The 25,019-nt window shown below is 52.4% G+C and overlaps 3 protein-coding genes across 3 annotated transcripts; 2 read left to right on the top strand and 1 right to left on the bottom strand.

Moving 5' to 3' along the window:
- Nucleotides 1-98: 98 nt before the first annotated feature.
- On the bottom strand, nucleotides 99-7,134 carry TGME49_301010 (serine/threonine protein phosphatase, putative). Its single transcript, XM_002371592.2, has 2 exons — nucleotides 3,189-7,134; nucleotides 99-2,626 (listed from the first exon to the last, which is right to left on the bottom strand). Exons 1-2 carry the CDS (start codon nucleotides 5,071-5,073, stop codon nucleotides 1,815-1,817), a joined length of 2,697 nt encoding a protein of 898 aa, XP_002371633.1. The 5' UTR covers nucleotides 5,074-7,134; the 3' UTR covers nucleotides 99-1,814.
- A 446-nt stretch (nucleotides 7,135-7,580) lies between these two features.
- On the top strand, nucleotides 7,581-13,897 carry TGME49_301000 (methyltransferase). The gene is made up of 9 exons (XM_018782396.1): nucleotides 7,581-8,987; nucleotides 9,757-9,889; nucleotides 10,373-10,531; nucleotides 10,870-10,948; nucleotides 11,409-11,511; nucleotides 11,897-12,008; nucleotides 12,579-12,671; nucleotides 13,061-13,140; nucleotides 13,513-13,897. Exons 1-9 carry the CDS (start codon nucleotides 8,232-8,234, stop codon nucleotides 13,552-13,554), a joined length of 1,557 nt encoding a protein of 518 aa, XP_018637948.1. The 5' UTR covers nucleotides 7,581-8,231; the 3' UTR covers nucleotides 13,555-13,897.
- A 4,733-nt stretch (nucleotides 13,898-18,630) lies between these two features.
- Nucleotides 18,631-24,963, top strand: TGME49_300990 (Toxoplasma gondii family C protein). Its single transcript, XM_018782395.1, has 4 exons — nucleotides 18,631-19,568; nucleotides 20,170-20,258; nucleotides 21,290-21,322; nucleotides 21,966-24,963. The coding sequence occupies exons 1-4, from the start codon at nucleotides 19,006-19,008 to the stop codon at nucleotides 22,037-22,039; spliced, it is 759 nt and encodes a 252-aa protein (XP_018637949.1). The 5' UTR covers nucleotides 18,631-19,005; the 3' UTR covers nucleotides 22,040-24,963.
- The last annotated feature ends 56 nt before the right edge of the window (nucleotides 24,964-25,019 follow it).

Genomic DNA, 25,019 nt, shown 5'->3' with positions numbered 1-25,019 from the left:
TCTCAAAGAATCGCGCGCCTAGCCGCAAACGCGCAAGAGCACCTGGCCGGTCAAACCTGACGCGTCCAGTTGAAAGAATGCGCTGAGGTTATGAAGAAGTGTAACGGATTAAAAACTCAGACGCACCTCTCCTCGACGTTTGTCCTTTTACACAACAAAGCTACGGAGTCGCTGCACCTATGAGAGAGCAGGCGACGCGGGAGCGGTGTGCAGCCCACAGCGAATGTCGCCACAGGCGAATCTCCGTAGGTTTAATGAAGAATTAGGTTACCACTGGTGACGCATGTGCGCAGAGGGTGAAAGCGACCAAGCTGAAGCAAGGGTGGACTTAAATCTACGCGAACATTCACATGGCCATCAACAACGGTTCTTTCCCCTCGGTTCCGCCCTTCCGGTTCTGTGGCCGTTCTCCCTCGCTCTTCTCTTTGCCGGTTGGGTGTGCTGCGACGCTCCTCGTCACACAGCATAGAGGCGCGGCACCGTGCCTGTGTCTCCCTCGTTTCTCTCTTTTCTATCCCTCGCCCCCCTTAGAAACAGCACCTCTCTTCTGGTGCATCCGCTAACAACGGCTGAGTATCTGCATGTCGAAGAGAGTCTGCCCGATGCTACGCGACATAATTTGGCCACACGCACACAAAGGTGAATGGGAGGACGCCTCTCCGTCTCGAGCATCACAAGATGGTCCCGGTGCTACAGACGCACATACACTGCTGCGTTTCTGCGCTCTGCTGTCCGCGTTGATCCTCTCCGTTCTGCTCCACGATCCACTTGCTTTCCAGTGTCCCCCTCCTGTCCGTTGTTTCACTGGCTCCACCACTCAATTCTAAAGCGAGCAGGGTTGTTCGATCCCGCCAGCTTGATTGGAACCACGAAGCACATGCCGAATGAGCATTGGCCCATTGGCCCGCGCGGCGGCTCAGCGCCAACCTAGCCTCTGTGGGTATCTCCAATGTGTGGTCGTTCACGTCCCCGTTTCCATACCCTGCCAGTGGATCGCACCCCGGTTGAACCTGGACTTCTTAAACCAGCATTGACTCATAGAACGAATATGTACGGAAGACTGGGCGTGGCTTATAGGACGAACCACTGTGCGCCAGTGCTAATCTAAGAGAGATATCTCACCCGTTCCTCAAGTTCTCTCATTATGAATGATCGCTCTACGCTTTTAACGGAAGTCCCGCCATGTCTCGACGTCGCAGGGCGTCTGCCTCCCACGGCTCTTCTTGTTTTAACCCTATCGCTTGTACCACCTTCCGTCACGTGTAGCGTTTCTGTTCACCGGACAGCCTCTCGACTTGGGTGAGCAGTTCCTAACCCGCACTCAGGCTTTGGTCTGCTCTCGAATCGAGTTCCCTTCTCTGCATCTGTCTGCGTTGCAAGCGCGTGGTCCCGGATCCCTGGAAAAAGACACAACGAAGCCAAAAAACGTCCGAACCAGGGGTCGCGACACTCCAGGTTTTGTCGCCAGTCCCACCCGTGTTTCCCCCCACCGTGTTCCGCTCGACAGAGAAGCGCCCATGCTCTCTGTCTGGTCCGTTTCTTCGTCCGCTCTTGCTTGGCTTCTGTCTCTCGACTTTGCACGGGTCGCCTTCGCGGGAGCCTGGCATTTCTCTCGCAGCTGTGTGAACGCGTCCCACGCCTGGTGTGGACACCTGCACCACTCGAGTGCTCTCTTTTCTCCGGGTGACCTGCAGCTGCAGGGTCTGTAGACTGTGTACGTACGGTCGTCCCCTCCCCCCGCCTATCCCCCCCCCCTGCCTACCTCCTCCCCCTGCCTACCTCCTCCTCCCCTCCCCCTACGCATACGCTGTATCTCAGAGAAAGTAGGGCGCAATGGCCCGCGCGCGGGTGGCGACTTGGTGTTCGTCGGTTTGCTTGAAAATGAGCATTCTCCTTCGCAGCGCGGAGTCAAGCTTCATGACAGCCGCGACGTTGCCGCACCGGTAGCAGTAGTTCGGCGCAGACCAGACGGTGACGACGCTGCTGTCAGGGAAGATGTAGCGAAAGCCCTCCATAGCGAGTTGGTGGGCGCGCGCGATCAGTTCGAGGCCATTCAGGTGGTTGAAGCGCTTCACCACTTTGTCTCCAAAGAGCCAGCCGGCGCCGCGCGGGTTCTCGGCCCATTCCTCGACGTCGTCAGGGTCGCTCCACACGATGTCGCCGAAGGTTCCTTCGTGGGGGATCTCCTGGACGCGGTAGATCAGCCGGAGCTGGTCGAGCAGCTTCAAGTCCGGCGACAGGCCCCCGTGCACGCAGAAGACTGAGTCGTCGATGACGGCCGCGAGCGCGAGATAGTCAAAAACCTCTGTGCAGAACTTCCATGGGTTTGCGTTCCCGTACTTCCGGACGCATTCGTCGTAGAACCCATACACCGTCGTGATCTGCCGCGACTCGTGGTTCCCGCGCAGCAACGTAATGTGCCGGGGATACTTCAGCTTCAGCAGCATCAAGTACTCAAATGTCTCCACGCTGTTGTACCCCCGGTCCACGTAATCCCCCAGAAAAATGTAGTTTTGCTCCCCCACGTTCCCGCCAACTTCAAACAACTTGAGCAAGTCGAAAAACTGGCCGTGGATATCCCCGCACACGATGCACGGCGCCGGCACCGGCTGGACGTTGTTCTCTTCTGAAAAAGGAAGCAGCGACAAAGAAGCAAGGACAACAAAGGTCTCCTGCTGCGGCGCGACGGGGACTGTGGGCATGAGCAGAAGACATGCGCGCCACTCGGATGCAGAGCTGCGTTTCGACACACTGCGGGAACCGTCGACGAGTTGGGTTGTTCACCAGTGCCACAGGACTCGGAGCACGCGTCGCTCGAACAGCAGGACTGTTTATAAGCTCTCTCTGAAAGGAGACACTACGGGGGAGGCTCGAGGTTCAAGTCTTGAACTTCAGTGTTTACTGGACGCAAGTTCCCGTGTGCTCTCACGCGTGGAGGTCGACAAGGACCAGCAAAACGGGAACTTGGAATGTGTCATGTCGCACCCTTCTCACTCTCGTGCAGCGCCAGCGAAAGAGACACACAGAGCCCCAAGGATGAGTGGAAATCCAAGGCAATGTAGAAGAAGGCGACATGGAGAAGAACAGACACAGAAGAGGACAATGGAAGCAAGGCAAGTGGCTTCTTCAGGAAGGACCGAAGACGGAGCTATGTGACGAAGGAGCCTGGAAGGCGTTGAGATTCTTACCAACGAGAAGTTGTTTGATTCTCTGACACACGCGCCAAAGGTCCGCCTCGGATAGGATTTCTGGGGGGTTTCTGTGGAAGCCTGCGATCCAGACGTCGAGGTCGCCTGCGTCGCTTGTGCGGACTTTTGACTCTGTTCTCGGTGCGGGAGAACTGCCTGGCTCCTCTGAGACGCTGGCGCGCAGCTCGCCAGCAGGCTCCGGCTCTTCGCCCCCCAGGCCCCGAATGGCGCCTTCCGTGAACGCGGAAGTCGAGGAGTGAGAAGAGCTGTCTCTGGTTGAACATCTGCGGTCTGGCGAATGGAAGAAGTCGTCAGACGTCGAGTCTTCTACAAAGTCTTCCTCCTCAGCTGCGGTCTTCTCGGGAAGGTTCCGAGAGGCAGAAGCCTGCGAAAAGGCCCCGGAAAACGAAGACGAAGGGTCTTCCGCGGAACTCGAGAGCTTGTGTGACTCTACGAGAGAAGACCGAGTTGCTCGGGAGGAGTCGGACGCAGAAAAACACTCCTCTTCCGAGCTGCTGTCGAGAGGAGAGAGCTTTTCTTGAAGAGGGGGAGAGACGCCTTCTTGTCGAGAGTGCGGGCAAGCGGGAGGAGACGAGGCCGAAGGAAGAGAAACGGGAGACGACGAGAGACGAGGAGAGGCGCAGTGATCCTCTCGCTTTGATTCCATGTGAGGCCCCACAAATGTCGACGAAGTGTTTCTCTCCGGTGAAGAGAGAGACAGCTTGTCCTCCGTTTCTTCTGTCTCCTCGGATCTTGCGTCGCTTCGAGACTCCGCTCTCGGAGTAGAAGCACAGCCCATCGACACCGAGGACAGAGGCGACGTGTGACGATCGCTCTCATTTCGTGGCTCCTCACACTCGGTCTTGCCCTTCTGAAACGCATCCGCATTCTCGCCACCGGCATTCAGACTGTCCGTCTCCGTCCCCCGACCTTCGTCCTTCTCCTCCGCGTTTGTTTCTCCACATCCGCGTTCCTCGCTTCTCTCTCTTCCCCCTTGTCCCCTCTGGTCTGACAGCCCTTCGACCTCCCTTCCCTCTCTGCCCTTCTCCCTCGTGTGCACCGACCTCTCACTCTCTGCCGAGGCAGTGTGGAGAGTCCTTTCGTTCCGCGGATCTTTGTCCTGCTGTTCTTTAGGGCCTTCGCGCGTTCCAGCGCTTGCCTCTCCGAGGCTGCGCTCTGCCGCTGCATGCAGAGACGCAAAAATCTTTCTTCCGCGGGACTCTCTCGCCTTCAAAGAGCAAGTGGACCGCTCGCCGGCCTCCCCGCCAAGCAACTCTGCGTCGGACAGAAGCTCCGCAACAGAACTTGGGCGCGTCGCCTCTCGCGTATCGTTCAGTCCCTTTGCTTCCCTGCCTTCGGGCGCGGCCACCGCGGCGGACTCCGACAAGGCTTCCGGAATTATTGTCTGCATGCCGTCAAACAGAGCGCGATCTCCCGCAAGCGTCTGCGCGTCCCCAGACGCCCCCGTCTCCCGCGTTTGCGGACTCAACCGGGGAAAACAAAGACGACTCTTCGTCGCCGCGTCTCTGCCTGGAAAACGACGCCGTTCGGATGCGAAGCAGACGGAAGAAGAGGACGTTGATGCAGCAGACGGTGACACAACGGCGGGAAATGTCGGCGAACAGAGCGAGGACGAGGAAGTCGGAAAACCGGTGGTAGAAGAAGAACTCGAAGAAATCGAGGACGTCGGAGAGGAAGAAGTGACAGAGAAAGAAGCAGGGCAGGAAGGAGATGCAGAAGAGATGGAACAGAAGGAATGAGGCACCGACGGCACTTGATGAGAAGAAGACTCGGAGGAATCTGCCTTCGCTACTGAACAGTCAGGAACGGCTTCGTCTCTGCGACCCGACTGGCAAGACTTGGTCACGGAATTACCTTCTTCCATCTGGTGTCGGACCCGCCAGTGCTGGTCTGTGGGAGAACGAAGCGATGCCTCCCAAGGAGGCGAAGGAGTTGCGGACGGAGCAGACGCAGCAGGGAAGAGAAGACAGACAACATACGGAGAGCGCGGCAAAGCGGGGACGGCAGAGAGGTCGACGCACGCGAAGGAGACCGCTTTTGTTGATGGGCATCTTTGTGCCCTATCTGGCAACAGGGGAACGCGGTGACTGCTCGCTCTCAGTGAGCGTCCAGATCAGTGCGTAGGAAACGAGAGGAGAAGGGGACCGAAAAGAACACACAAAAAGAGGGGTCTCGCGAGGAGAAAGGACGGACCGGATGGACGCTTCTGTGGCTGAAAAGGAATAAGAAATGCTGAGCAGAACACAAAGGGAAATGTCCGTATGCAGTGCACTTTGCGTGGCTAGGAGAGGGCAACGTCGAACTTGACAAAGAACTAGAGGAGGTCGGGAAACCTCCGACGACGCATGCAGAAACGGGGACAAAAACACGAGCAGACTCTTAGAAGAGCGAACACGAGGCGCAAAAGGCATACAGCATTTGAGTTGAGGAGAAGGAAGCTTAAAATTGGAGACGGAAAACAAAGAGACGTGAGAAATTTCTGGAGGAGCAAGAGACCTGACACAATGGCGGAGCAAAAGGATGGGAGAAAGGGGTAAGCCACAGGTAAACAGCGCGTGAGTGCAGACAGGGACCCACGGCCCACAAGATTTTTTTCGGTGGTGAGAGGCAAGTTTACCGTTTTTTTCTTAACCAGTTTCTCAACTGGGTATCCTGGCTGTGACCACCACAAAGAACAGTGCTGCTAACGCGATTAGACTGAGAAGAGTTCTCCTCCTTGGCTTCGTTCTATGCATGCAGCCACGAAAAAACAGTTGCAAAACAAAGTGGGCAAAAGGTATCCACGAAGACGTTAAGACTGTTTTGGGAGAGGTCGGTGAGGGACAGAAACTCCTCCTTGCACGGCAGAGAGAGAAGCGACCGTGCGGCGATGGATCTTGCGCACCTCTCGAGGATTCTTTGGAGAAAAAACAGCGAAGGTTCCCGTCAGTAAAGTTCAGAAGAGACAGAGAAACAGCTCTCCTTGCTCTTGAGAAGTTTAAACGGTTCTTGCTCTTGATGAGAGAGCGACAGCCGGACGTTCTCAAAACTGCATATTCTGGGGAAAGTGAGGAAACGTGAGAAGAAAGGCGCCGCAGAAAAGAGTCCGGTGACACGCGCGCCCTTCCGACTCTTTTACGACCCTCAGAAGGTGAAAAACAGAAACCGTGGACGTCTTCAGCCGCGCCAAAGCGCCAGGCACACACTCCCACGAAGAAACGCGGCACAATTCAAAAATCTCTCGAGAGACAGATGCGCCTAGATGCGGAAGCCGAGGGAAAACGAGTGACTGAAGTCTGTGGTCGTCGTCCGAGCGGCCCGCGCTCTCTCTGTCGAGCGTGCAGTGTGAGACCAGGTGACCCGCCTCTTTTCGAGAGAGTGCGTACACAACGACGAGGGGAGTCCTGACAGAAACGGTGGAGAACTGTCAGGAAGAAGGCACGAGGGAATTCGTCCGCAAGAACGTCAACAGGAAAGGCGGTCTTTCGCGGCCGTTCCCCGTATCGGTGTGGAACGAAAACTGAGGGGACGGACGCGCCTAAAGCCGACTGTGCTGAGAGTTCGCGAAACCCAGGGGAATAGTGGAAGAAAAATCGTTGTCTGAGTGGTTACTTTCCGCTAGACAAAGAGGGCAAGTGCCGAGACGAACTGGACACCGGAAAAGGCAACTCTACACCTGGCGGACGGATACGCTGGTAGCAATCCCAGCTCCCTGTACATTCCGGAACAAAAAGCAACGACGACGGGGAAGGAAAAATGTGCACATGTCGACTAGTGAAGGACCCCGCAAGCGGGCGAAAAGGAAAGGTTTCATTTTCGCGCCTCTTGGCTCTGCTCAGCTTGTCGAAAATCGAAACAAAAAGCTCCTGCCTCCTTTGCATGTGGCGTACTTCCCCGTATAAGGCGCCTGATTTTCTGGACGATGAGTCGTTGGTCGGCGAAATCCTCACGGAAACAAGTGACACATGCGGCAAGAGAAGTCAAAAACGACAAGAGCAGGTCGTCCTTCAGCTCGTTTATCCACGATTGCCACCTTTTCGCGCTCTCTCACTGCAAGGGTCACCCGTCCTGATGCAGGACCCTTCTCGTCGCTGGCGTGTGTTGCCGCCCGCGACTTTCACGTTTTTCGCTGCACGACACGCGCGCGAACTACGATGCCTCCGAGAACGACCGTGTCCGACGCCTCTTTAAAACACACTTTAGTCCCCCAGCGAAACACAGACGCCGCAAATGTCCTGGCTCTGTCGAGCGGTCTCCACGGACGAAGTTCTCCAACTTGCTTCGCGGCAACTCACGAAGTGCATGCCGTTTCAGCTCGACGAGAAAGCCATTGCGTGGCCGGTAGAAGCGCGGCAGCGCGCGAATTGGAACCGCTGAAACGGGCAGTGCACACGTTCACGTACACTCGGCAAATACATCTCCACGCACGCATATACAGATTTCTTCTCGTCAGAACATGTACGTGTTCCACGCATGTACACAACGCTTCTCTAGCAGAGCACGCGTCCGACAGAGAGCGACAGCGAAAGAAAGATACTTATCTGATACATGGTCGTCTGGGAAGACGCGACAAAGTCTGTTGGACCGGCATGTGACGAGCAGATGTCTTTTCGCTGTGATGCCAAGAGGGAAAAACTCCCAAGCGAGTCCCGGCAAGCGTCACGTGGCGGGTTCGCCGACCCAGACCTTGAGGGCAATACAGTGTGTGCTGCTGAGCCTTCACTTTGGTTTCCGCACCAGAAACAGCTTTCTGTTCAAGGAAGTGCGTAAAAGACCCCACGGATGAAGCGACCGGAGGGAAACCGTACTCAGGAGGATAACCCACCCTGCAGATTTCTCTGTCTGAGGCCACACACGCGTCACCCCGGGAACAGCCTTCACCCGTCCAAGGCGTAAACACAGAACGTGGAGGGAAGAGTTTCGACGTTTCGAATCTGTTGAGGCCGGAGGAAAAGCGCCCATTAGGTGCGCCTCTTCGTCTCTCTCCCTGAATCACTCGAGAGACGGCCGCCACGCGAAGAAAAGCCACGGGCAACAAAAAAAATGACGGAGGAAGATGCAGGCAGGCGGGACCTGGAGGCGACGATCGCCTCCATGAGACTGTATGGGGCTAGCGCGGGAAGAAAAATCGCGAAAATGGAGAGAGCGTTCTGGGCGCTGGAACCGTCCGAGTCGCTGCTTCTGACCCGAGCCGAAGAATGCTCGACGGTCGCAGAAAAGCAACAAGAATCGGAAATGGCTGTGGGAGACACGGGGGCGACGCGTCGCCCAGCAGAAAGCGGAAGGAAGGAACAAGAAGAACTGGAGAGTCAGAAGCCGCCGGACACCGGCGCCGGAGAAGGCAGCAACGGCACCGAGACAGGAGGCGCGGGTGACGCCAGCAGAAAAGAGAGACGTCCTGGGAGTTCTGAACGTGGGGACTTGGGCGACCGGGATGGGGAACAGACGGGAGACAGGATACAGAAGGACCTCGGCGCTGGTTTAGAGATTCAGGCAGGAGGCGAAAAAGGAACAGCTTCGCGGGGAAGAGAAGCTGCCGAGGCAAACAGCGAAGGTAGACTGCGAAAAGAGACTAAACGGGATCTTTCGGGTTGCTCCAGAGAAGGAACAGACCACGAGGTTGCGCTGTCTGCGCACTACGCCCGTATCTCTGCCCTTCTTAAGAAACTGTCTCCTGTCCGTGCCGCGGTAGCGGCAAACCAGCGGTTCCTCAACGACCTAGTTGACTCGTTCTTCCAGACGTCCCCTCTCCGCGGAGAAAGATATACCATGCTTCGACAGTCTCCACGTCTTTCTCAGGTGAGAAGGCAGCTATCTATCTGCACTCAGATTCAAAGATATGAGAAGAAAGAGTCACAACGTTACTGTTGTAGCTGTATGGGGTAAGCGCGGAGGCAGTGCGTGTCGGAAGTAGCTGTCGCTTATCCGTCGGAGGTGAATCGTAGGATTTGGCTCTCGACCTAGAATATCTCAGGCGGAAAAACGAAGGTGAAAACGAGAATGCCCTTGTGTGGAAGGAGACATCAAAGCGTGCAGGCTGACCCGGGGCTCGTTGCAACCGCAGCTGAACTCACTTCATTTACATGCGCCACCACACCGATCTGCGTGGGTGTGTTAGTATCCATCCCTCTAAATGGCTTTCATGCATTCATCTCCCCGTTCACAGTCCCCAGTAGGATTAGCTGTCCAGGTGCGCAAATACCTGTACACACCCACACCTGTATCTCCGGGTGTATTTGTTTAAATCCTATCCTCCTCTGCTGTGGCGCAGGCCAAGTGGTACATACAGCAGCGTTTGTACGCGTTCTTGTGAATACGGTGTCTTTGTTCTTTGTACGTTTCGTCGAATGTGTTCGCTACGCTAGCCTGGTCGTTACGGTGGTAACTTCTGGAAGCGACAGAGTGCACACGCGGTGTCTCCGTCGTTTCTCTCGCCTCTCAGTCTGGCGTCGTCGGTCTCGCTTTGGCACACAGCTTGTCTTTCAGGAAATGTGGGGGATTGTGGAGAACACGAGCGTTATTCTTGAACGTCTCTCACTTCGGTTCGGTCTTTCTTCTGTGTGTCCAGGTCCCTGAGGTGTACGTTTTCAACACGGAGAGCCTGCTGAGGCAAGTTGCGAGGGAGTGGAGCACGGAAGGAGGAGAAGAGCGGCGTACCTCATTCGACCCTCTGCTGGACGCCCTTGAAAAGTTTCTGCCGTGTAAGTGGTGTGCGTGTTCCTTGCTTCTCATCCGTTGCGGTTCTGAAGACGTATCTGCAAAGATATCTGCAAAGCTTCCAGTGCGCCTGTTGTGATAGGTGCTCGCTGTACTACGCGACGGGGCATGCCGCGGGCCATCCCTTGTCTCGATGGCTCTTGATTCCCGCAGACACCTCAAGGCTCTTGCTTGTCCACATCTCATAGCTGGAGTCACAGTCTGTGTCTAGGGTCCCACACCGGCTCCGTTTATTCCATTGGACTTTTGCATATCTGGATCGTGGATCATCGGTACAGAGACCGAATCTACGTATACTGTGGCAATGATAGCACGTAGTCTAGCTGTGACCTTTTTGTTCGTAGCAACTCAGGGCATTATGGTTCTTGATGCACCCGAAGATCACGCACAGAGAGGTTTCCGTATATTCTGCATATCTGTGTGTGTGTGACGGGTCTCCATGTGACCTGTCTCGCGATCTGCACCAGGCAAAGACAACGACTCCCACGGACACACGAGGCAGCATCGGACTGCTTCACGGCCGCGAGTCCTCGTGCCGGGCTGCGGGACAGGGCGTCTACCCTTTGAGATCGCTCAACGAGGTTACTGGTGCGAGGCCAATGAAGCTTCCTACCATATGTTCGTCGGTAAGGAAGGCAGCGAGGCGCGCGAAATTATAAGGGTAAATTGCACGCGTTTGTCTCTTATAAATGCATATGTCCCTGGAGTAAACCCTTTTTACGGACATAAGGCGTATATGCATGTGAATGGAGACAGAGATCGAGCGGGAGGCAAACTGGAACCGCGAAGGCCATTTTTTACCAATCCTACGAATGTCTTTCTTCCGGTGGTAGAGCCGACCGTCAGGCAGACATGTCCTAGCTGTTCGCTTCCATGCGGACAGTGGTGACCTAAAAGGAGAACATACACTGTGATAATAGACGACATGATCGTTCTTTTGTGATTGTCTTTTTTATTCGGCCAGCACTGAACTTCTTCTTCAATACATGTGCAGAACAGCATTCCAAGGTTATCTTTCCGTACTGCCTTGGTGCCTCTAACCGGTAAGTCCGAGACAAAGGCGCTGAATGGAAGCGACGTCGGCAGCGCATGATCTTATGTCGATTCGCAATATACGCGGTTCCGAAGTGTGTGTGCATGTTCATGTGCATATTTATATGTAATCTTTTGACAACGTGTAGTACTAGGCGCACGCTTGTGTAGTCACATGGCCATGCGCGCGTGATTACAATTGTACGCTATCATACGAACCCTTCTGTCCAGGCATTCAGGTATACTGATAAACAAGTAGAGTCGTACGCACATGTATTTATAAATGTATGTGTACATGTTCCCGTATATACGTCGAAACATTCATGGTCTCCTCTATGGGCACAGTGAGCTGGGCGCCGCGCAGGCGCAGCCTTAGTTGTCTTCTTCCGCGACAAAAATAACAGCAGAACCAGGATGGCCTGCTGAATCCATTTATTCCGCCTGTCGTTGCCCTGATGTTTGAACCCGAAGGGCTCATGCTGTGGACAATGTGCAAGGCATCGCAGTCCCAGACATCGTTCCGCGTCTGGTATCGGAAGGCCACATTCAACTGCGGTTCGGCGATTTCTTTGAGGTGTGTCACTACGGTTCTGGACGCATGTATGCAGGTGAAGGTGACTGTTATATGTGTGCACATGCAGTGGATGCATTAGCATCCTCTATCACCGCATATGCAGCGCCGTTTCTCTGTGTTGAGCTGTGGAACTGAACCTTGCGTTGTGCTTATGTGGATGTAGTACGATCGATACTGCGTGCGTCTGGAACAGCCAGTATCAATGATGAAAACGTGACATTCATTAAGAACTGTAGACACCAACCACATCCCACATACGCTGGTGCATCATTTCTTACTCCACAACACATCTGCTGAGGGCACAGACCAGTGGATCCGATATGCATTTTGGCGACGTCCTGTACATAGGCGTGCTGGAAGTTGTACTCTTCTTCTCCGTCGATAGGTTTACTCTGATCATAGATGCGGTTGGGACGGCGTGGTGACCTGCTTTTTCTTGGATGCCACTCGAAGCGTTCTAAAATGTATCGACACAGTGATGAAACTGCTTCGACAAGGTACGCTGTGTTTCGGAAGGCCGCGTTTTGGCCACTTGACGGAGCACGATTTCCACTGGCCAGCCCAAAAACGTATCAAATGCAATGTAAATTTCCGTCTTTGTTCCTGCATTGGAACGGGATGTTCGATAAAGGAAACAACTGCCCTGTATACATTTCGAGAAGACTCTCTCTCTCCTAGAATGCTACGCGGGTATATATCGTTATTGCTTCGGTGTATGCCATGGAGAGTGAGCACTCTCTGTCGGGTAACTGAGACGCGTGGCGATTGTTCCAGGTTGTCGCACATATGAGTGCAAATCGCCCACGTATAACAAAATGAATCTGTGCTTGTATACATATATATAGATATATATATGCGACAATGTATTCGCGGAAATGCCTATACATATAAATATATAGATATATGCATACGTATGTATGCATAGCTGAACCACTGTCCACGTGTTGGCCGACAGGAAGCACAAGCGTTCGGTTTTATTTAATGCCCTTAAGACAACTGTCGCGGAGATTTGGCAATGTCGTGGAAAAGGGCCGTGTCATGCACAGTGCGTTTGCTTTGGTTAGGAGGTGTGTGGATCTGCGTGGGCCCTGCGTTGTACCACTTTGCGGACGACCCGACGGATCCTGCCCTTCAGCTCGCGTGGGATGAAATTCTCGCGTGTAAGTTCACTGCAGTGCCTCAACTCCGATACTCAGCGTACACGGATGGGTTTATCAAATTCGAGAAGTAGTATCGAACTCCTGTTACATCTGTAACGCTTGTTGGGACTGCAAAGGCATTCAGAAAAGAGTGTCTCAGACTTGTCGCTTGGGGGCTCAAGACCTGAAACGATCATGTGGTGGTGTCGCTCTGGGCGAGAAATGGGGAGGTGTCCGCAGCGCATGGGAGTCTGAAGGATAGATAGTGGACCTCTTCTTAGATTTTTTCTCGCGGCATTCATGTCTTTCAGCATTGTAGGGAAGGTTTCCGACTTCTTGACTGTAGCTTATTTGTCCTGTGTTTAGTCTCTCTCTATGGTTGCGCCCACGTTCTGTGATGGTCCCTGCAGCGGTAAAAGTCGGCTTCCAGCTCGTTGAGGAGAGATGGACTAATCCGGCGTACGCTAGTGACTCTAACTCCTTGTTGCAAGTAGGTCTGACTGCCCTCGTTACTGCATCGTCTTTTATTACTCAATAGAAAAAACTCGTGGAGACAAGCACCTGCTTCTCTAAATGTGTGAATGTGAGCATAAGCAAAACACTATTGTATTCGTTGTTCGCGTTTGGTTGTGCGGGTAGGCAGGCACCGAAATGGTCGCCGTACTGATCTAGCGTCTATCGACGAGCACTCCCACACATCTGAGTTGCAGCAGTAGTCGTGTAAGGGATTAACGTGGTTTATGTGTATATGGTTTGACGTGCCAGTTTCCATGCAACAAAAAAGACGTGATGCCTTTTGTGTCGCTCATGTTCATCTGTTGTGTGACAATTTGCTTTGTACTTGTCGGTTGATTACCTGCAGACCACCTATAGATGCAAGTTCTTCGTGGGCATCCGGCGATAGAGGCGACACGCGAGGCCGGCCGCGGCAATGTGAAGTAATTCACGAAGGGAAGCGAAAAGTGGGTTGAGAAAAAACAGGGGACAGAGAGCAGAAGGGCCAGAAGGGGGAAACGAGAGCAGAAACTATGACTGTGGCCACTCTTCACAGGGTTTCTTTTTCGTATCGGTTCACCTCCCGTCTTGTTACCTGTTAGTTCGCTCGGGTAGTTGTCCCCGATTCTCGGCCACATGAGGCCCTTCCCAGCTGTCGTTTCCTGACATTCATCCGGAAGCCGTTGAGGGCCCTGATTTATAGGGCTTACGGCTTTGAAAGGGTAATACACATGGAAAGAGCCACACACCGCTTTGTGTACGAAAATGAAGGTAGTAACAAACGTGACCTGAGAGTCTTTGATTTCACGCCTAGCGCTTGTTCCTACATTCTCTTTCCGCCATCGTTTGCGAATGGGTAAATAAGTGTTTTCCATTCTGGAATTCGTAAATTTCGTTTGCTTAAGAAGTGAGTCCTGACATTTGCGCTTCAATGGGATCGGCTAACTCCGGACCAGCAGCCGGTGTGAGAATGTTTTGTCACCACCCTAGTCCACAGTAGTCCGTCACAATTTTCAACGTCACAGTTAGGCGTTGTGTCGTGGGGGCTCCAGAACTGCATAATGACTGCCGAAACGTATCTTTCAGCTTATATCGTTTGATCATGGGAAAGAGATATTGCCGTGGGTAGCTGCGCTCAAATGTAACGTCTTGCATATCCAATTTTTTAGCAAATCCGCTCCTGCGTCACGGATACACGTATCTCTCCAGCTTAGGCCTGATACAGGTCGTGAGCGATTTCAAGCGGACATATTGTCTCATTATGAATCAACAAGCAGCATGTAGTATGGTGTTGTCATAAGCACAGACGCTGCCCAAAAGCAACCACTTCCAAATCCCGCACTCTTGGGATCGAAAGGCTACAAATTAAATAAAAAGGCGTTTGTGGGATTCGATGGGCAGTCCATCCGATGAAAACATAGATGGCAAAAGCAGTGAGAGTTCACACCGACGAAGAGTGTCCGTTACCGTGTGGCGTCAATATCCAGATGAGCGCATCAACTCCTAACAGCGTCGGACTCAGGCAATTCGCTTTCCGAATCCCTAAAGAAAAGACCAAGGAGAAAGTGGAAAAGATTGGCGATGAGCACTGATCCGACACAGAGGAGGAGTCTGCATTTGCACGAGTGGAGGTGAAGTACTAGGGGCAGGATGATCTAACAGTAGCTCTGATCCCGATTCCACTGAACGTTGTTAGGGTTCGACGGTGCGTGTGACACGCCCTCATAAAGCACTTTTTGATGCTCTCACTTCATTGGATGCCTTGAGAACGCTGCCCCGAATACGCAAAATCAGGTGACTTTCACTTACTTTCAACAAGTGGGCCTAACGCAACGCCGGAACAATCAAAAGGTAGTGTCTCCCTAGTTGAGAAAAAAGCTGTGGCGTAGAACTCTAGTGTACATGAGTTGCGACATGTCATTGTAGTAGGCGGCAACGCACCTTTTGTCCACATGCGCGGGGCGACAACGGTCAAGTTCGCCCTGGAACACAACAGTGACATTGGCAGTCGACAGTTCGCCACATTATCTCAGAGGTTCTACAAATGTCGACGATCCAGTCCCGGTTACTGCATCGGAACACCGTTAATCTTCTATTGAAAGGATGCTGCGCATCGCACCTGTGCTCTTTGTATTTTACGGATGACTGTGATTTCTATGCATATGCCGTATTCTCTCTCGAACAGCTGCACGCTGCCGTATCTTTCTGCAGATTGATTTTGCGCTTGTGACAGAAAGATGAAGTCTACGATTTTTACGGGCCGACCGGGCTGTTGGCGTGCGCCGCGACAGATTTGGGAATCGTTCGCGTTTTTGGCAAGACGGGCATGGTGATTCTCGTTGGTGTCTTAACAGTATCTCGATAGCTTACGTATCTGCTTTCCGACTTGTTTCATGCACTCCGCAGATTAGTGCTCTTTCGAGCATAGATTTCGCTTTCGGTTGTGCTCATGCATGAAGCGACTTTCGAGGTAAACGCACCTGCATGGCACAACGTCATCCGTTAACACCCTAATAAATAATGTGAGCGTTGGTCGTCTTGTTCATTGTCGTTGCTGCGCAGCCTGGTTCAGGTGGTCAAGCTGTGTTCCTCATGGACACGTTCTGGGGCACAAAAAGAGTATTCTGAAGCCGGGAGGTGGTCTATCGTGAAACGTAGGGGCGTATTGTTCAGTTTAATGATCTTACAAAGACAAGGGACAGATAGGCGCACAAGTGTCACAGTGCAGGTGTGCTTGCGAAAGAATGGTGATCGGCCTAGTCTATGCCCCTGCTGTGCGTATCACACCACATCTTTTTCTGGGATACCCCTGCAACTAAGTTTGGTGGACGGTAATGTCTATGTAGCACCTTCACAATCGGACCGTCCAAGCCACAAGCGATGCAAACGGAACTGTTAAGCTGCGTGTCATCCCCTACTCACGTTGAGTCTCTGCACCATATGGCGAGTGAGGCGTGTGGATGCTGCATCAGGTAGTTATAGAGTGCCAAACACAGAGAGACACTGTATTCTGATGGTCAAGAATCAGCATAACAGATGAAGAAAGACGTGGGATAATTGTTCACGGTGAATACTCCTACCGCAGGAGCACTTCAGCTATTCTTATGATGCTGCGAACATCCCTCAGGGTGTATCAACTGTTTACAACATAAGCCCCAACCCGGCAAATCACGGGTTTCCACTCATTGGCATACTTGTTTAACTGAGAAAGAACCGCTGTATTACATGGATATAATGCAGATGAGCTGAAAGATGTTGGTATCACGTGGGGGTGACCCACTGCGACTCTACTAGGGCACCCCATCTGTGGCAGACGGGAGACAGATCCAGTGCGTGTAAGGTCCAATGCAAATTTCAGTTGAGGAATCTCCACGTGGTTCACAACAAATGGAGCACAGGAGCACAATGCGGCACAGAACGGAACAGTAATTGATGGCTACCTTGCAAACTGAAATGGCGCCGACTAGTGTTTCGCAAGCAGCTTTGTAGCTTCTTGTGGACATCCGGCATGGGAAGGGTTACGCCTATCTGTAGGGAACAAATTTTTGCTGCTGCAGGATACCACTCGTGCTTACATGCCGCTACAACAATCGCCCAAAACGCATTCATGCTATATATCTACGTGTCCTTATGCCAGCACCGCCGCCGCTGTTGGGCTTGACTCAATCAACGTTCCGACGGCTGAAACACTGACGCCCATTTGGGTTTACCAAACTATCAAGACTCAGCCTCATAACTTATGTGTAGGCTAAAGGGACAAGTCGTGCTTCGCTTTCAGGATATATTGGGGACATTGGAAACTGACCAGTAAGCTCAGAAATCCTTGTCTGCCTGTTTGGCCCCCCCCCCTCCTTTGTGCGAGAACCAGTTCTTGGTAGCTCAGCTACACGTACAAAATCTCTTGATGGGTGCTTGTTCCCAGTTTCTTTCCTATGAAAAGCAAATGACAAGTTGGTAGATGGATGCGGATGTACCTGACTAGAGTCACCGTTAAGCACTCCTCTGGAGTGTCCGCGACTGTGTAGCTCCTCTGCTCGCAGTAGTGGGAATCCAAAACTGAGCCCCAGTGGTTTCTTCCCATCAGTGGTGTGCTCGGTGCACACCTGCTATTTTTGTGATCGGTGCAAAGGCGACAGATGCCGTGGATTCGGTACGAGTTACCAACAGCGCCGCCGACGTCAGCGATGGAGCATCCGCAATGTACTTCTCAGTTGCAACGAGATGAGCCCTAAACCAGGCATATCTGGTGTTCTGAAGAGGACGACGAGACTGAAGTAGCACACTGAGATATACAAGGGTCCGAACGCCGTCGGATGCATGACAGCGTACACTGCGGCCTAGTGTGTAGGTGCCGTTCTTCTCCATGGACACGTATCACTATCGAAAAGCGTCCTTCTTAACCTAGTCAGACGCCTTGGGCAGGTTTGCTCGGCAGTCAGTCATTTGCACAGTAAGCCAGAAGGGAATTCATTTCCATATAATGGTATCGAGTTGCCTTGATGATAAGCAACAAACCCCCCTCACCTTCGTTACAAATAGGAATGAAAGCCCCCTTGCCTTCAGGGGGTGGAGCTACATAGTGCATTACCGTCATTAACACAAACGTTATTAAGATAGCATTTATCGTCTCCAGTGTAAGGGTTCACACGCAACGAAACTCAACCGTCAAAGATAGCAACCTACATGTCAACGTATTTTCCAAAGCTCTAGCGCGCAGTCACGTTTGTTGTAGTACCTGTCGACTCGTACAAATAGTTTTTGGTCATGAATATCACTAGGAAACAAGGGTGGTCATGGTCAAGCAACTGAGCTACCTCAGTCATCAAATTTAGAGAGAACTCTATTGTGGTAAGCGCAGGACTGCTGTACAGTTGCAGCGCAGTTTAGTCATGCTTCCGCGTTTCGCCGCGCAATCTGCATTGGGCGGTAACCACCGAATCGAGTGATAACATCCTATACACATCGACAGTTGACATGTACGGGTTGCCTACTGTGAAGCTCTGACAATAGCTGACATCCTCGGTAAGACAAATGCCTTGCTACACATGCCAGTACTCCTTTGACGACACTGGCTTGCGTTTGACAACAGGACATGCGACGTTTTCTGTCGTACAGACACTTTGACACCGTATTGCGTCGGGTTGCAGACTGTTTGACGTCATGTTCTTCGCTGCCCCTGGCTGCTCTTATGGCGGAGGAGATCTACTGTTTTTCTTCCGTTCCTGGTTGTTGACCAGAACAAGGGGCTGGCCTATAACTCGTTCTTAGGCTGGCACTCAGAAATCAAGGTAGTTGTCCCACACATGCCGCCGGATCCGCGTGGGCGTAGGGTCGCTCGCCCCGACCCCCGACCAGCAGCCGCTCGGCCCTGCTTGCCAAACCACGTGGCAGCCGCTTCGGGGACAGAATGAACACCGCGGCCCTTGTCGGCGTGGCTAAGCGATTCACCGCACAAAAAGCAACACGGGCTGCATGCGTGGCTGCCAATTCCACCTTTTCTTCATACTGGAAGGAGCTCTTCATCTAGAAATTGAATGTTGCATTGATCACTTCCCCAGCAACAGCTCTTCTTCAAGCACAACTGAGCAGGACTGACGAAGCCACTCAGACTGACTCCAGCCCCATACGCAACGTTGCCCACAGAGAATCAATTGATGAACGTGAAACTCAGAAAACTGCACCGGTGAACAAGCAATTTCACACATTTTGGGTCCAGTGTCCGTGCTTGTCTACGGATAGCCATCCTCCTCGAGCGTTCTTCTTCCACAATAAGTGGGGTGCAACCTAGGCGACTCAAGACCGTCATCGCGACCAAGGAAGAGAGCGGCCACTTTTTCGTGTCGTCCAGGTGCCGTTCACAATGATGAAGCCTGCAGCCAAGGAAATCGTCCCGTCTCGAGGGGTGAACAACGACCAAATGGGTATGGAGAACACGTCTGAGAAGAAATGCTTTGGATTCTCCGTCGGTTCCCACTTCCCCTCTGAACCGAAGACGAGACCTGCGTGGCGGTTCCGTCATAACTCGCGCGTAGTGCTTCTCTGCGTTGCGCTCTGTTTGACTGTTCTTTCGTCATTCGTTTCTTACGAGTCTTCCACTTCTCGGATGTACACAGCCCTCTCTGCAGCCGCGGCTGATGTTGATACCGATAGCTTGGTTGACACGGACAGTTGGACGGAGTCAGGAGAGGAGGGCACCACAGTCGACGACGGTGCTACAGAAGCGGACGACGGCGCTGTAGAACTACAGGGCGATGCTGCAGAAGCAGAGGGTGGTGCGAATGAATTGTACGGCACGGACTTCGAGAATCAGCCTAAAATCATAAGACTGGCACGAACATGGCTAAGAAAAGATCCCCGAGTCGCCGCGCTTGTTTCAAAGGTCGAACGCTTCGGCCGTGAGCGTCCAATGGTGCTCTCTGGAATGTGAGTCGAAACGCAGTTTTGACATGAACTGACATCACAACTACCTGTGTCTGACCGGCGGGTGAACGTGGCTGCAATATGGGAAAGTTCTCAAGTGACAAGACTCGCGAGCATGACTCTGTTTCACTTGATAGAAAGTGTATTTATTCCTGAAGGTGCACTCTGTCGGCGTTCACTATTCCGTACCTGCGGGCCGAAACTTACACAGCCTTCTGCAAAACCGAAGAAAGCATTTCCTCATATATGCTGGATAGAGATTCCGTAAAGCGAGCGTATAGTCGGGCGGCTGTGGCAGAACGACCGGCTTCTCCAATGTGTCGGCTACGTAGAATTTAGACAAGCAGTGCTCCCCTAGACGGTTACCCGTTGTCGGAGTTCTTGAGGTGCCATATGTACTGAATCAGTGAACCGATGCCTGTGCTGCAACGCATTTCCCCAATTCGTAGCCTAGGGCAGTCGCTTCAGGGTCTCACAAAAAGAAGCATTGTTTCCATGCGACTGTCGGCGGAACACTGCTTCCAGGGGACACAGCTGTGTCCGGCATGTGTACACGACCTCATCGTTTTTTTGGCTCTCTTCTCTTGTGGGTGTGATTTTTCAGCGTTGCAGGCGTTGCCCTTTCTGTCATTCTCAGTGCAGTCTTTCTCAAGTCAGGCAGAAAGCCGGGTTCACCAGCTACGCAAGGTCCAAGTAAGTCATCGTGTATATGTCTCCTGAATGAGGTCCCCTCCACATTCATCGGTAGAGTTTTGACGATGAGGGCCTTGCTGCAATGTGCTTTGACGGTTCGCACTCGCAAACGCTCTTGCATCTTTTGCAATCACACCCTTTTTCGTTGTTTGGTTTTCCTTTGCTCGCTCACCCAGTCGCGGCGTAAGTTACCGACAGCAACACCAAGCCAGTCGCAACTCCAACTCTACACATACAGATGCAAACGTAATGCAACCCATACGGTTGCCATTTACCGTGAACGTTGTGTTCTTTGACACCGCGTTTCTGTAGTTTGATGCTAGATAGCGATGTCCGTTGGGAGGAATAGTGCACATGCGTGTCGCCATGCGTGATGGACGACTGAAGACACAGGGGCTGAAAACTCCGCAGTCAATTCGCACCATTCACGCTCATGAGGGCCCGCACCTCATGTGCGTTGTTTCCATCATCATGGATCCGTTTCCACCAGACCTCAGGTAAGTCACAGCGTTTTGCAGAAGTGAGAGGCTGTTTTGCCGAGTCAGAAGGAGACGTGACTGGACCACTCATCCGGATGACCGCTTGTTCTTTTTCTCCTTGGTATGAAGGAACAGAGATATTGCCGACTGGTGGCACGCGAATCTTTCCATGTGGTGCCAGCGAGGTCGATCGCAGCGGCCATTTTGTGAACAGTGGATGCCAACCACGTGTTCAGCTCTTAGTTCGGTTGAATGTTAATGTTTTTGCCGCTCCCTGACCGAGACCCAACAAGGAGCCTCCGCGCCAGCTTTAATGTTGCGCAAAGTATCGTGGTTGTACTGCTGCAGAAAATCGTGGATGTACGCGACATCACGCTGCTTTACGACTCGCAAACACCGGAGTCTTCGCTTGCCAGGGATGAAGAAAGATATGTTGCTGCTGCGAGGCATGCTGACTGTAGTTTACATTGTGTCATACACTGGAACTCCGAAGCCGTTACTCCTCGTGCGTGAAGTATCACTTCTCCGTTCCTGTTTTGTGAGCGTCTTCAGGCTCTCGGTCTGCAGAAAGCAGTCAATCTGCTCGTGAGTGCTCTTTCTGCTGTTGTCAGGCGTATCGTCTCTCAGCACACATTTGAACGATATAAGGGGCGATTCTTACTGATTCTGCCTCTACATGCTTTCGGGAGATATTAAGCTGCGTGTCACCTTCCTCCAGCTGTTTCTGTCTCGAGTGCTGGTTCGGCCTACGAGAGAGAACGTCTACCATGTACAAATGAAGAAGTGTGGAACTGGAGCGGTGCGACTACGTACACACTGTGTTGCCTCGACGGTGCTTTGAAGCGCTGCTTGTTTCGGAAACAATGTGATTGATGCGCTCTCGGAGATTCTTCAAACATGGCCTGACTGATGTGTGCTTCTCTGGTGTTGTTCTTACTGGTTCCTTTCTCACGCGTCGGTGAGATTGACGCGGTTACCTCATAGCCACTGGGTCCCCGAGGATAGAACCGTTTTTTGCACAGTCTTTTTGACACCTGCAGAGGTCTCCCTTTTTTTGCCGAGATAATTAAGAAGGGCTGAGATGTCCCTGGTGATGCCTAAATAAAGTACTCTACAACACTGTGGCTTGTTCGGCGGGGAGGATGTCTGATCGGTTAACTGAGTTGGACTATATGCCGGTTGGTGAGTCTGCGTTCTCCTCGTCTATGGCGTTGCGCTGGTTTTTAAGTAGCCTGGTTTAGGTGGGCGAGAACAACCCATCCGCTCCTTTTAACGATGCTCGATCCCATTGACAAGGCTTAATTGCCAGGTACGGCGCAAATGGACACGACGTTGTTGGTATGCTTCACAAAACGTATGCCAGGCACTGGGACTGATGGACTGCATGTCCAAGCGCAAAATCATCTTCAGAACCAAGAGGCTTTTCTATGTGCGTGCAGGGACTCCGTAAAGGTGATCCACTGATGGTGAGAGCCGACACATGTTTCCTGGAGCACTTGACATAACTTTGACATACTGTCGCGTGACAAAAGGCCTCTGCAGGACTCCATGAGGTTGAACAGCTTGAGGCACAGCATCTTAGATCCTCGATTCCGTGACGGAGAGGTTTCGGATTCGTGCCTGCTACAATAAGAAGGCGTCGCACAATAGTGAATCACTGCATGATTTATGAGGACGCCCAGTTGTGATAGAAAACCTGAGTTGCCTTCGTAGAGAGACCATGTTTTCTCGTAAGTGTGTAGACCACTGATCTATAGTGGATTGATTAACAAGACGTTGCCGTATTGTGACAATGTCGCTGGGATTCATTGATGCTGGAGCCTTCTTGCGTTGAAAACTGTGGGAACACACACACACACAGTGTGAGACTTCAGAGACTGTAGTCCACGTGGGGACCGTTTTTTTGTTACGACTTAGCCACACACAATCATGTCTACGAGTGCCCGACGTCTGCTAGAGTTGCGCTACTGGTGTGTGCATCTCCGTTTTATGGTTCGTGCTTACGACGGTGTGCAAACGTGCAAACAGTGGCTTTCTTCCACTCGTCTCATGGCTCTTTTAGCTGTGTAGCCACCCGTTTTCGTTTTGCCTTGAATACCCGGTGTAAGCGTCCTCGGGACAGTGTTTTCCGACTTTTCATATTCGGACTTTGTTTGTTTGAACAGCGGAAGCTCGTGAGCACTTTTGCAATATGTCAGATTCTCTGGTATTGTCGATGGTCGTACTCTGTTGTTTGGGTACGGATTAGGAACCTTCGCTTTCAGGTGGTTTCGCGATTACGAGCGAAGGTCTGTGCTAGGGAATGGCATGTGGCATGTTTCGCCACCTTTAATGGACATCTGGTCGTAATCGGAGTGGATGCGCGTCGCTTCATGCACTGCCGCGTTTCCGGGTGATCCTACGACTGGAAGCTGGATATATGAGACCGACATTCGCATTGCTAAGGACTGGAACTCACCGCGATTCTGTTCCTCGGAGTGATACTAGCGGAGTTGGCGCTGTAGTGCGTGCTACAGAAATTCGTGTCCGCTGTGCTGTTCTGCGATGTGCAGGTCGTTGGTGGACTAGCAGCGGTTGCCATTGGCGTTACGATCGTGAGTTCGCAAGACAAGTCGTACAACCTCCCTGAGTACATTGTTTATCAGCAGATGGCCGACTGGAATAAGCTCAGAGTTAAAGGAAGCACCAGTTGATTTCTTGGGAGTCTTTTGAGTCGGCGTACTCAGCTGCGTTTCCCACAAGGACAAGTTGCTCGCATGTCGTGTACATTTGCACGTTCCGGGCGAAACAGAGAACGTTCGTCCGCTGCAGCTCGTCCACCTGCCTCGCCCCTCTGTGCAATCACTGCACAGTCCATCATCTTCCACGGCATTTGCGCGTGCTTTCTACACAGTTTCAGCTCTCTCTTTTCGCCGTAGGCAACTACACTGGTTTCTGACGCATGCTCTGTTGGAACTTCTGTCATGCGTCCTACTGCAGTACATGATGACGGTAAGCGCCAAAAGCGGAAAGGCCGATAACTGTAGACTTCAATGGCCTAGAAATATATCAGCAATCCGAGGTCTCTGGACATGAGAGCAGGCGCGCAATGCGTTGGTACAGTGTCACTGGCTGATCAGTCTCTAAGTGTGAACTTCCACTGAGATGGTAGCGCACCTTGCTTTGACTCTCCGTCGATCATGCCCTTCCAGATTCGTCTTCGAGCATCGTGCACCAGCAGTCTGATTTGCAGGGAGGTTCGATTTGTATGGTGAAATACTTCGGGAGGAGCCTTGATGCTCTATTGGCGTTCTATCGACTCATTCATTCCTCTCATGGCAGTTCAAGGCTTTGGTGACCACAAGCGAATCAGCCAGCGTCTGCAGCAAGGGCGTCGTGGCATGTTCTACACCTGTTCCAGATGACTGATTTCGTATTGCACGTACTGTAGGGATTACGGGCACACCTCTGAAATGTGCAGCCAACAAAACCTGAGAATGAGAATGTTGTCGATGCGAAGTACCGGTGCGTATCGTGTCATCGGTTGAGCGTTCTGAAGCTCCCCCTAGCCACTCGGATTCTGACGATACGACATAGTCCCTTGATGAAAGTGCTCGGGTGTGGTCGGGTGCTTTTGCTCGTCGGTGTGGCGCAGTCGATTTCTGAGAAGTCCCGGTCACTGACTACGATGCTGCTGACGGTGCACGCAGCTGGAAGAAGCGCAGGAGCCGTGCACATTGCTCTACAGGCTGACGGAGGTTATGTATTGAAGAGAGTGTTGAGTGCTTGTAGATCGTCCTGTTAAGCGGGGACAGCCAGTGTTAAACGTGCATGAGAGGGAGTGTCCAAAAACATTTTTTTTTGCGCAGTCGAAGGGAGTGAGTATTTTTGCCAGGTTTCGTGTGCATGATGGTACCCACGCCTGATGATGAGCGTGATGAGATGGGTTTCTGAAATAATAATCGGACATCGCTAGAAATAACTGAGACGAGTCGCGTGCGCCACGAGCAGCAAGAGGAGGCACCCTTCTAGACGTCAGCGTCATCCAGCTTTGTCGATCGTCCCGTGGTATGCCATCATGCGTCACGACGTTGCGTCAGTCTCCTACCCCCACAGCGAGGGAACTGTTGACAAGGGGACGATGCATCGTGTCAACAGAGTGGAGGACCGAGCCTAGCTCTTTGACAATGTTTTTGTCCATTTGAGGATAGGCTTTACGTAGAGAAGTGCTGATCGTGAGCGCGCCTAGACGGACCAATCGCTACGATTCCTGCGTCCGAGCACTTGGCAGCGTTATAAGAAA

Source organism: Toxoplasma gondii, chromosome IV, assembly GCF_000006565.2.
Source record: "Toxoplasma gondii ME49 chromosome IV, whole genome shotgun sequence".
In the NCBI taxonomy this organism is placed as follows: domain Eukaryota; phylum Apicomplexa; class Conoidasida; order Eucoccidiorida; family Sarcocystidae; genus Toxoplasma; species Toxoplasma gondii.
Note: the sequence above shows the minus strand (reverse complement) of the source record. Positions and strands in the feature narration are given on the sequence as shown.